The sequence below is a fragment of the Lissotriton vulgaris genome, chromosome 5 (genome assembly GCF_964263255.1).
Source record: "Lissotriton vulgaris chromosome 5, aLisVul1.2, whole genome shotgun sequence".
NCBI lineage: Eukaryota > Metazoa > Chordata > Amphibia > Caudata > Salamandridae > Lissotriton > Lissotriton vulgaris.
Window position 1 is genome coordinate 870,010,968 of NC_141693.1, and position 12,112 is coordinate 870,023,079.

General features: G+C 53.8%; 1 protein-coding gene across 1 annotated transcript; it reads right to left on the bottom strand.

Annotated features, from left to right (window-relative positions):
• Positions 1 to 7,673: 7,673 nt before the first annotated feature.
• LOC147711723 (uncharacterized) lies at positions 7,674 to 11,890 on the bottom strand. The gene is made up of 2 exons (XM_086919524.1): positions 11,724 to 11,890; positions 7,674 to 8,670 (listed from the first exon to the last, which is right to left on the bottom strand). Exons 1-2 carry the CDS (start codon positions 11,888 to 11,890, stop codon positions 7,674 to 7,676), a joined length of 1,164 nt encoding a protein of 387 aa, XP_086775650.1.
• Between the last annotated feature and the right edge of the window lie 222 nt (positions 11,891 to 12,112).

The window sequence follows — 12,112 nt, forward strand, 5'->3', positions numbered from 1 at the left end:
GCACATGGTCCCCAACTGGGAACGCCAACCAACTTCTACCAACTCCTCTCAAACTTTTCCTGTCCCCTCACTCAGACAAGGGGGGTTGTGAAACTACCCCCTTTTCCACCGCTGCCTCTAGCTTGGTAAGTGGTCTAAGCACCTACCGTTCAAAGCTTCAACCAAATATTCTCTGATCTCCAGCAAATACAAATCCATTCCTATCCGAGACATATGTACCCCCATCTCCCCAAAAACTCTGTGGTCTCAAATTTTATGTTTGAGTGACAAATTCGACCAAAACTGATCTCCTTACAAAAGCACGGCATCTCCCTATTGATTTTCCTTCTTGCAAAGTATATTGCTGTCGGCGTGCAAGCCCTTCTCCAAGACCGCTTCGGCACAAACTTAGCTCATAGTATGAAAAGCCCTGCCCCTCCCTCTTTTACCTCGAAAAGTATCTTTTCATATTCCTCAACAACACAACTGTGTGGTATCCTGTTAATATTATATTAACCCTGCAATCAATCAATCAATCATATCATTTGTAAAGCGCACTACTCACCCGTGAGGGTCTCAAGGCGATGGGGTGGGGAATGCTGCTACTGCTCGAAAATCCAGGTCTTGAGGAGTTTTCTGAAGGTCAGCAGGTCTTGGGTCTGCCGTAGGTGGATGGGGAGGGTGTTCCAGGTCTTTGCGGCGAGGTGGGAGAGCGATCTGCCGCTTGAGGTCGCTCTTCGGAAGCCGGGGACTGTAGCGAGAGCGAGGTCGGCGGAGCGGAGCTGACGGGTGGGGGTGTAGAAGCTGAGTCGTCTGTTGAGGTACGTTGGTCTGGTGTTGTGGAGTGCCTTGTGTGCGTGGGTGAGGAGCTTGAAGGTTATCCTCTTGTTGACTGGGAGCCAGTGCAGGTCTCTCAGGTGGGTGTGATGTGGCTGCAGCGAGGGATGTCGAGGATTAGGCGTACAGAGGCGTTCTGGATGCGTTGGAGCCGTCTCATGAGTTTGTCCGAGGCTCCTGCGTAGAGGGAGTTTCCATAGTCCAACCTATTGCTGACAAGGGCCTGGGTGACTGTTCTTCTCATTGCAGTGGGGATCCACTTGTAGATCCTATGGAGCATGCAGAGGCTGTTGAAGCAGGAGGAGGAGACAACGTTGACCTGTTTAGTCATGGAGAGGGTGGAGTCGAGGATGACCCCTAGGTTGCGTGCATGGTCGGTGGGTGTTGGAGCGGTTCCCAGTGTGGTCGGCCACCAGGAGTCGTCCCAGGCCGAAGGGTTGGATCCGAGGATGAGGACCTCCGTCTTGTCCGAGTTCAGCTTCAGTCGGCTGTCCCTCATCCATCAGCAACGGCCTTCATTCCTTCGTGAAGTTTGGTTTTGGCGGTGTGGAGGTCCTTGGTGAGGGAGATTATCAGCTGGGTTTCATCAGCGTAGGAGAGGATGTTGAGGTCGTGCCGATGGGCAACGTGGGCGAGCGCTGCCATGTAAATGTTAAGCAGAGTCGGGCTGAAGGATGAGCCCTGGGGTACGCCGCAGATGATGATCTCGGTGGCTTTGGTTCGGAAGGGAGAAAGGCGGATGCTCTGTGTTCTGCCGGAGAGGAAGGAGGTGGTCCAGTCCAGGGCCTTCTCTTGGATCCCAGCGCTGTGAAAGCGTGTTCGTAGTGTGTGGTGACAGACCGTGTCAAAGGCGGCTGACAGGTCCAGGAGGATTAGGCCGCCGTTTCTCCGTTGTCCAGCAGGGACTTGATGTAATCGGTGGCGGCGATGAGAGCAGTCTCGGTGCTGTGGTTGCTGCAGATTTCAAAACTCCATTGGTCAGTTGCTTCTCAGTCGCCCTATGGATGGGATGTTTCTGTATATCAGGAGCTTCTTCAATAAAGAAACTACGCTTTGTATACGCATGGATCACTGAATACTTCTTCACAAAACTCTTTCTCTCTGACCAAATAATTCTCCTCAAGGTGAAGAAGCAACACATCCAGGCACTTTGCCACAACTTTCATGCCATTTTATGTTTGTAAAACGTCCCTCCAATGCTTCCCCCCTTTCTCCTCTAAGTAAGGAGAAGAAGGTGATCACTGAAACCCAAATGAGATCCTGCGCCCCTCGGCCCGCTTGAATATTTGCTCACTCGATGAAGGAGTGTCCCACTACCCAGATATCCAACTCCTCAGCCGCTGGGCTCGCTCATGCAACTAGAAGGGAATAAACAAGCAGTAAGCAGTTCACCATGTAGCATCCCTCTTTCCCTAGCTCCCTCACATATCGCTTATAGCATGCCGATGACCAGCGGCCCAGCTGCATCATATCCTTGTGCGCACAACTCCTATTTCCAGCATCAGATGCTGCCCCAATGTGAAAAGAATGCATGCTATACTCCCTTGCCTGCACTCCGAGCCAGCCCAAAGCCTTGTGTAGCAATGCTAGTAACTGATAGGCCATCACTTTACCCCCTATGAGGTGCTAAAAGACCAAACAGGCCACCCAGCGCTATCCTCATGCCACTGACATTGGCTTGAGGAACACATTGATTTCAAAATGACCCCCTTCCCCTGGGCACTCTGATCAGTTTTGGAAGGCTAAGTCATATCTCTCATATCCCCAACGCCCTGACCACATCCTCCCAGCTGAGTCCTCCCATTCCCCTGCCCCGACAGTTCTGATACTCTGAAAGCCCCAGAAACCATCCACACCATGAGTGTAGAAAATAAGCGAATCTCTCCCATGTGTCTGCACACCTAAGGCAGCTGCTGCAGCACTTTAACCAGTAGATTCAAAGACAATGGCTTCCTGACACCTCCTTTGGCCCTGTAGAGCCTGGCAGTCTGCCGAACCAGGTGCCCCCACAATAAAGAAATTATCCAAATAGTGGTTTACCAGCTGATGGTCCCTATACCATATAAACACCCATTGCAAGAAGGAATTGAAACATTCAAACAGAGCGCATGAAATGGAGCAACCTATTGGTAATGCTTTATCCACATACCATTTTCCTTCGCAGTCCAAACCCAATAGCTGGAAGTCCTCAGGGTATACCGGAAGCAGCTGAAAAGCTGACTTCTCATCGCATTTTGCCATTAACGCTCTCGGGCCCGCCGTCAATACCAGTGAAATGACCACATCCACCCAGGTGTAGGACATTGATAGCACTTCCTCTGCAATTAAATCATTCACCAACCCACCCTCAGGCCACGACAAGTGTTGTATCAAACGAAATTTGCCCTCCTCTTTCTTTTTTTTCTTCTTTTTTTTAATAATTCTTTTTATTGCAGTTTGAACAAACAAAACATACAGTGGTCACGTAAGCAAGCTACAAAGGCGCACAGTAGAGCACAGTGGGATTGTCAGATACATTCATGTGCTAGCGACAGGTCTGACAAAGTTTGACAGTTACAGATCAACCTCGAGCACCTACCGGTTAGGCTGGGGGGGTTCGCATATGACACCTCTATACTCATTCCATTTGTTCCACACCTCCCCCCATTTTTGGGGGCATCCCCGGGATAGATAGACAGTTCTTTCTTGTAGCATGCACCAGTCCATGTCACGCTTCCATTCCGCTAGGCACGGAGCCGTATTTGGCCCCCAGAGTCTTGCAATGTTCCGTTTTGCCACCATTTGGCCCAGAGCGACCCACAATTTGCCTCTAGATGGTAGGTCCGTTGGTTCCCAGGTGTTCAGAATGTACCGCTTCGCCTCTGGGCGCAGTGCAGCCCCCCACACATCCCGCATACACCGCACCACTCTCCTCTAATAGACCTGCAGCACCGGGCATTCCCATATCATGTGGAAGAAGGAACCACTCATTCTGCATCCCCTCCTACATCTGTCATCCTCGCTCCTGCCCATAGCCTTAAGTCTAGTGATGGAGATGTAGACTCGGTGGAGAATTTTTAGTTGAATGAGTCGAAGCCTGGATGAGATAGCGACCTCCCTAGGGGAGGCCAGCGCAGATTTCCACTCCTCTTCGTCGATAAGCAACCCATCCTCTTCCCACCTTCCCTTGAGTCCCCGCAATAAGTCGGGGAGATTGTTTATAAGTTTCTTATAGGTGAGTGAGATTGCGTGTTCAGGCAGGTAAACCATCCAGCAGTCTATCCTCCAGGGGGGAGGCTGGTGGGGGCACAGTGCCGCGTGGGATGTATTTTTGTAAGGAGTGACGGGCTTGAAGATACCAAAAGTAATCTGTGTTTGCCAGTTCGTACGGCGTTTTATGGGATGGGAAGGATTGAACACCTTTTTTGTCCCAGAGGTCCCCAATCCGAGATATACCTATGAGGTCCCAACTCCGGAATCCCCGAGTGTGACCCAGGTAGCCGAGACGTTCCGACACCCAAAGTGGGGTAACCAATGTGAGCACATCGTGCCAGTCCAATTTCCGCTGGACCATGTGCCAAATTTGCACCGAGTGGAGTGTAGGGCCCGTGAGGTCATGTTTGAGCGGTTGTGAGAAGAGCGCTGCTTCGTAGTTCCCACCAGGTAGGAGCCAGCTATCCATGCCGTATACCGGATCGTTACCAGCACAGTAGGTACCCTGGTTGATCGCAGCAAGGTGTGCTGCCCAATAGTACCTGCGGATGTCGGGCAGGGCTATCCCCCTGTCGTACCAACCGAGAGTTAACTTTTGTAAGGTAATTCGTGGTGCGCCTGCCCATAATGGGTTTCTCTGCGCCGCCTCTACGGCCATAAAATAGCAAGACGGAACGAGATCCAGATAATTTTGGAGAGCGTACAGGAACTGGGGCAGCGCCATCATTTTAAATTACGCTGCACGGCCCAGTAATGAGATTGGGAGCTTCTGCCAGGCTGCAGAGTCGCGCTTAAGTTCTTGTCGTACATTGCTGCCTTATCTTTGGATATATAGATACCCACATAAGTGAAGCCCTCGGTGACTATCCTGATAGGACAGTCCCTTGGGGGAGCCGGGGCACCACCGTGGAGGACGTATAGGAGACATTTACTCCAGTTGATAGTATATCCGGAGTTCTTACCAAAACTTGTAAAGATATCAAGGGCTACAATCAACGATCTTCGGGTCGGGAAAGATAGAGGAGGATATCGTCAGCGTAAAGTGATATCCTGTCCTCCCAGCAATCTGCTCATCGGATCCCTTTCAATGCTACATCTTGTCTGATCCAAGTGGCCAGAGGCTCTAACTAAAGAGCAAATAGCAGGGGCGAGAGCGTACACCCCTGGCGAGTCCCCCTCTGTAAGGTAAAGGTCTCGGAGACCTTGTTGTTGACAACCACCTGTGCCAGCGGTTCCGAATAGAGGAGGCGCACCCATGATATGAAGGCAGGGCTGAATCCCAGTTTACGGAGGACAGCCATCATCTACGGCCACTCCAAGGTGTCGAAGGTCATCGCGGCGTCTAGTGACACCACCACTGCGTCCTCTCTTAGTGTGTTACATCTCCCCAGCACTGCGTTCAGACGGCGAAGGTTGAGCGCAGTGTTCCGGAGGGGCATAAACCCAGATTGGTCCGGGTGGCAAGGACCGGTTGTAGTCGATTAGCCAAAAGCTTGGCCAGTATTTTGGGCTCAGCGTTCAGTAGGGAGATGGGCCTGTATGAGGCGCACAACTCCTTGGGTTTACCTTCCTTCGGTATTACGACTATTGTTGCTAGTCGTTGGTCACGGGGCAGCACTCCCGGGGACCAACTCTCATCGAACATTCGTTTGAGGTAGGGGCTAAGGAGATCGAGCTTTAGCTTGTAGAGCTCGATCGGTAGGCCGTTGGGACCTAGCACTTTGCCAGGACGGTGGTCACCGATTGCACGCTCCACCTCTGCTGATGTGAGCGGCACGTCCAAGAGGTCCCGCTCCGTGTCCGAGAAGGTTGGCATCCTCATATCTGTTAAAAGGGCGACCAAATCTTCCTCTGGCCGGTCAGAACCCATGCTGTAGACTGTCTTAAAGTGACGGGCGAATTCCGTAGCTATGTGTCTAGGCTCAGTGATCATTGCGCCATCGGATGTGCGTATTTCCACCACTACTCTACTCTTTTTTTGCTTTTTATCGAGCCACACTATGAGTTTACCCGCCTTGTCTCCCTGGTCATAGATTTTAGCTTCTCTAGTGATAGCCATCTTTTTGGCTGCCTCCGTGACTATTGCTTGGTATTCCGCGCTTTTTAATGACAGTCTGTGGCGCACCTCAGGAGTGCCTTCAGCACATGCCACCTCTTCCAGAGTCGCAAGGTCAGCCTCTATTCGAGTCAACTGCGCTTCCCTCTCTTTACGGCGGCCAGCAATCGCTGAAAGGGGCTCACCCCTGAGGACCGTTTTAAATGACTGCCGAGTCCACAGACCCGTCGTTGGATTCAAATTACTTGGCAATTAAAAGAATCAACGCCTTTCGGAGATCCTCATTGCGCAAGTGCCAAGCATTAATAGGCGCAACTCTACCCTCCCGCCTGCTTCCGACGGTTATTTGGACCAGAACTGGCGAGTGATCTGAAATTCCCCGCACCAAGTGAGTGGCCACGCGCACCTCCGTGTCGTGTTGCAGAGGAGAAAGGATATGATCTAGACGGGAGAAAGAGTGGTGTGGCCCCGAAAAGAAGGTGTACTGTGTGTCTGCAGGGTGTGCCAGGCGCCACAAGTCCTTGAGTCCAAATGTTTCCAGGAAATCTCCGAGCCATCTCTGTCCCCCAGGTGTGTCTCTAGGCGGGTGTCTGTCCAAAGCCCCCGAGACCACCGCGTTGAAGTCCCCTCCAATAAACAATTGCCCCTCGGGGAGGGAGAGGAGGAGAGTCCTGAGATCAGTAAATGCCTGCGACTGCAGGCCCGGCGGGACATAGACAGACACCAGTGTAAGCCTGCGCCCCTCCCAAATCCCGGAGAGCGTGGCGAGGCGACCCTGTGGTTCAGTCGCAGTGTAATCTGGGAGGAAAGGCAAGCTACGTTTAAGGAGGATACCCACCCCTCGGGACCCCGTGGTAAAGCCAGAGTAAATTGCCAGGGTGTAGCCGGACCTGTTTAGAGCATGGCAGGTGTTCCCCAACAAGTGAGTCTCTTGCAACATTACAACATCAGGCAGGTGTTGCTTCACAAATTGTAGCACGGTGGTGCATTTGAGCTTGTCCCCCAGCCCATTTACTTTCCAGGTTAAAACTTTCAGTCTCTTATCCCATCGCTCAGCCATAGCCTTATTTCACTTTCAGTACCACCACATGAGTCTCTGCACGCCCCCGGGGTTCGCCCTTGCCATTCAAACGTGACCAATCAAACTTCTGCCCCCTACCCCAACTAGCCGCGCTCCGCCCTCCCCCCCACCACAACGTCCCCACCCTTCCCCCCCTTCCAATCCCACTATGGTCCATGCACTCATTGCACCAAAACCAAATACCCCCCACCCTGCCCCCTGCTCCGTAGGTTCCGAACTACCCACTGCCCCAATTCGCAGAGCGCCTATCGCCCTTCCCCAACTCAGGATCGGGGGAAGTGTCCCCCCTCCCGAGGAACTTTGTACCAGAGAATGTGGGCCGGCCCCAGCTCCGGCCGCCGTCTCGGCACTGTCCCCAGACTGAAGGTCCTGCATCCCTTAAGCATCCAGGTTCCGGCAATAGAGCCATAGCAACAGTTGAGCGGACATTAAGATCCACCCTATTGGTGCTTTTAAGGAGAAAAAGTACATAACACAATCTTATAATACGTTACAGTTCGGCTGGGCTTGATGTAGCAGTTCAGGTTCTCAGCGAACAGCCGCATCTCGAGTCGGATCACCGCGGGGGCTCGCCGATCTGGAGCGCCAAGATCTCTGACTCTGTGCCTCCCCCTCTGACTGGTCAGCCGCAGAACTAGGAGACGTGGCCCGATTCTCCCGCCAACCGCCCCGGCCCTGCAGCCCCTGATCCGCCGGTGCCGTCGAGTCAAGCCATTCCCGGACCGCAGCCGGTGATGTGAAGAAGTGGGACTTTCCTCCCACGATGATCTTTAACTTTGCAGGGAAGAACATCATATACTTGATGCCTTGATCCCAAAGCACAGCTTTCACACCCAGAAACGAGCGCTGCGCCTGCTGGACCTGCAGTGTGAAGTCAGGAAAGAAGCGGATGGTTGCTCCTTCATATTGTAGATCGCCCTGTTGCCTGGCCACCTGTAGGATAGCGTCACGGTCTCTGTAGTTCAATATTTTGGCTATCATTGTCCTGGGTGGGGCCCCCGGTTTAGGTTTAGGGACCGGCACCCGATGGGCTCGTTCAATTGTAAAAATCTTGGACAACCTCTTGGGCTTCAAGTAGTTGAGGATGAGGTCCTCGAGGAAGAGTTCCACACTTTGCCCCTCTGTTTCTTCCGGCACACCTACCACGCGGATGTTACTCCTTCGGGCCCTCCCTTCCTGATCCTCGAGCCGCAAGGCCATTTGTCGATGCAGGTGGACTAGACCGTTGATCCTGCTCTCAAGCTTTTTTCCAGAGACCTTCAGCTCTTGTATGTCCGTGGCGTTGGATTTAGAGCGCTCCGTGGTCTTACTTAGGTCCGGGCGGAGTAAGTTCATCTCGATTGAGATCTTGTCCATTTTGGACTCAAGGTTCATGCCTAGGGTCTGGATAGTGGCCATGATGGAAGTCAGGGAAGGCTCCGTTTGGCCGGGTTGGCCGCCGGAGGCAGCATCCGCCTGTGTCTGTGTTAGTGGCACTGCATACTTATCTAGTTTGCTTGTTTGGGGGAATGCTCCCTCTTTTGGTCTTATCTTGCAAAGGTGGTATCACTGCGGTCCGACCACCGCGCCGACCCACGGCAGGAGAAGTCAATAGGGCGAGGGTCTCCCCCTCGTATAGGCCAAGGTTGTCGCGTCGTGGGGCAAGCGCCACTGCCTACTGTGGTGTGGACACCGGCCTCACCGCCAGCCCACCGGCCGCTTCCAAGGACGTCTCCGCTCCGACACCCCGGGTTCCAACAGCAGCCGTTCACGGCACGCAATGGACTCCTTCGCCTCTGAGGATTATTCAGTCCAGGTCGAGTCTTGCGACGCAGCGCAGGGAAGCCCGTGAAGATCCAGACCGGCCTCACTGTTACTGAGGCCCAACGTGCCCCCGCAGGCGCTGGGTCACCTGGGTTGAGGGGGCAGAAAATTCCCCCAGGTGTATGGCAGCACACCACGTGGAAGTAGAGCTCAGAGCCAGGCCACCCGCAGTCAATGCGGTCTTCTGCGGGCGTGGACTCTCACATGGGCCCTGGGAATAGCGATGAGAGGCCCCTCTCAGGGTCCGTGGTGCCTCCGGAATCCCTTATGTACCTTCAATCTAGTAGACGGTCTCTTGGTGCAGGGCTCAGTCGGATCCCTCAGTGGCTCCAACACCACCGCTGACATTCAGCCCCTCACTGAGAATGCCGGTGGTATGTGGGAAGGTCGGTGAGGGCAGGCACCTCGCCCAGCGCCTGGTAAATGACGACGCAGGCCCTAAGGCAGGGGCCCCAATTGCAGTATTCGCCCACCCAGTGGCTCCGAGCCCCAGGCTTATGGTTCGCATCAGCAATGAGGCGGGTCACCCCAGGGGTCCTTAGGCTCCGCTACTGCGGTTTGCAGTCTCAAGCTCAGCAGGGAGCCAGGGCGCCAATGGAAGAGCCCGCCGGTCAGGCCCTCCGCGGCCGCACACTCGCTCGCGGCCTTGTTAATAGTCAGTGGAGGCCCCCATCCAGGCCCGCGGCGTCTTCGGCGCCTCGTGTGCCCCGCCTACCTCCCTCACCGGTCTCTCGATGGTAGGCCCAGTCGCTGTTCCCGGGTAGGATGATCGCCCTCCAGGGCCACCGCGGCTCCCCCCCCAGGAGGCCCTAACACCTCCGCTGTTGGTCCGCACCTCAGAGGAGGATTTCGGCGGAGTGCGGCATGCGTGGGGACAACAGACCCTCCGTCCAGCGCCAGGCAGATGGTGATGCAGGCCCCGAAGCCGGGGCCTCGATTGCAGCGTTCGCCTGTAAGGTGCTCCGTGTCCCAGGCCTCAGGTCCGCCGCAACAGAAAAGCGAGCCGCGATGCAGCTCACGGTGGTGTGCAGGCTCCGACTTTCCGAATCGTGGTCGCTCAGATCAGCAGGGAGCCAGGGCACCGACAGCAGGGCCCCCTCGTCAGGATTAATGGTCGGATTTAAGGGGACAACCCCGGTTCCGACGGAGCTAGGGAATTAGGCGGCCATCTTCGCCGGCGCCTGGCCATGCCCCCCCTCCTCTTTCTTGAGGACCACTCCAATTGGGGACAGGATCAGATCCTCCACTAGCTAATCATGAAAGGGTTCGATTATCCTCCCCTCTGAGACCTATTTTGCTGAGCACAAATTGTCTGCTCACTAGAGAGTCCAAGGACCCCTGTAACCCAAACGAAACCCCAAAGGGAAACCCTTCTCACCACCACATAACCTCTTCTATCCATTCGTAAAACCCTAGCCAGTACTCCAACCTCTCTAGATTAACTAGAGTTTGAGCCTTTTGAACCAGATCCCTGGGCCCCTCTCCCGCCCCGGGGACCTGAGATATCCTGCTGATGCCCTCCTTGGCCACTCCCATACTGCTGCACTGTCCCATGCACTGGCTGTGGGATTCACCATCTGTCCTGTAACAATTGACAAGTGGGTGTTGCCATGCAAATTTTGAACACTCATGGCGGAATTTGCAGTATTCTCATCTGCACATTCCTTTACCGAAATTCCAGCAGGTGACCCTGTCCCTGGTTGAGCCTTTGGAGCCCCTCCCACCCCTCCCCGGCTGGGACATCCCTGAAAGGGGTGATACACTATGGGCAGACCACTTGCTGTAAAAACAGACTTACCCATTTTTTGCAGCCCCCTTGGTTTGCTGTCATTGGTCCGAGTCTGGTTCAGCCCATTTGGCCTCTGGATCCCAAGTCCATCCTCCCTGTGAGTTGGGATTTCCATATCTCATCCATGTATTTGAACATGGCTATGCATCGCTCTGGATATTTCTTGCAGTATACACTGGCATAAATTAGAAATGCTGCAGTCCAATTTTCTATTGTGAGGGGTACCCTTAGCTGCTTTGCCAAATCATACTCCTCCCCTTTAGAACCCTATTTTGATCGTAACTCTCTATGGAGGAGTTTTAGCATTCCAACATACTCCCCCTTCCAAATTCGCTCTTTCATGGCCAATATTAAATGAGCCCCCAATGGTTTAGTCACACTCATATAGGGCAATTTTTGAATCATAAGCTCCTTGCTTTTGGGCCCCTTCTTCCTCTCTCCCATCTCACTACCTCAGATCCCTCCTTTATGCTTGTGCCACTGCACTGTCTGTGAGCACTGTCCTTCTCTTGCATGCCCACTCCCACATCCGTCATGTATTTCTCGTTGCAGAGCCTCCCCACCTTCTGACCAGCCGATAGCATGCACACCTGTGGATACCATCTTTGGTGCATTCCCCTTCTCCTTGTCCTTACATGGCACCAAGGTCACTGCCCGTGCAGTTGCAGTCTACCTCACCAGTGGTTTCTCCTCCTTCACACTCTTGGTAAGACGTTCACTGCGCATCTGTAGTATACTGGGCAACTCATTGGTGGGCCCGTCCCCCAGCTAACATCTGGCTCCTCATCCAGCAGTTCCCTTTCTTCTACGGTATTCTTCTCATAATGGAATATTGTGATCCCTAGCGGGTCTTCCATAATGCCCCAGCAGCGGTCAACCCCCTCTCTTGAGCATGTTCAGATCCAAAAGTCACAGTCATAGTGCGACGCTCTACGCCTGGGGGGGCTGAGGTAACCCTTCCCTGTCACTCTGCCGATGCTACTCACCTGCTTCCTATTTCTTGGGTGCCAGAGGATGTTGAAGATCTTCCAGTTGCTGTGGCCAATGAGGTCATTCTGGATCTTCGTACGTTGCCCGTGCCAAGACCACCCACTGGTGTTAGGCAAACTGTGCTGGGCCCAGCCCTCTCTTCCTCTTGATGCTGATGAGCCATACCTAGCTCTACCAAGCCTGGAACGTCACTCTGCCCCGCATCTGAAAGAAAGATGACAGGTCTGGTGTGTCTGCACCCGCACCTGACCTGACACCACTTCTGTTCCCAAAAAATCCTCCACCCACACCTGATAGCCCTGCGCATGACTCCTGAGTCCACTGCTCCTACTAACCTCCCGCACCCCACCCCAAGAAGGTCTGCCCTCAATGACCCCAAAATCCT

What these genes read in the sequence shown, in the direction of transcription:
- LOC147711723 (XM_086919524.1), bottom strand. Translation starts at nt 11,890, where the DNA reads ATGGCTCATCAGCATCAAGAGGAAGAGAGGGCTGGGCCCAGCACAGTT. An exon ending in ACCCAAGAAATAGGAAGCAG is followed by an intron (nt 8,671 to 11,723) that starts GTGAGTAGCATC and finishes TTGCAAGATAAG; the next exon opens with ACCAAAAGAGGGAGCATTCC.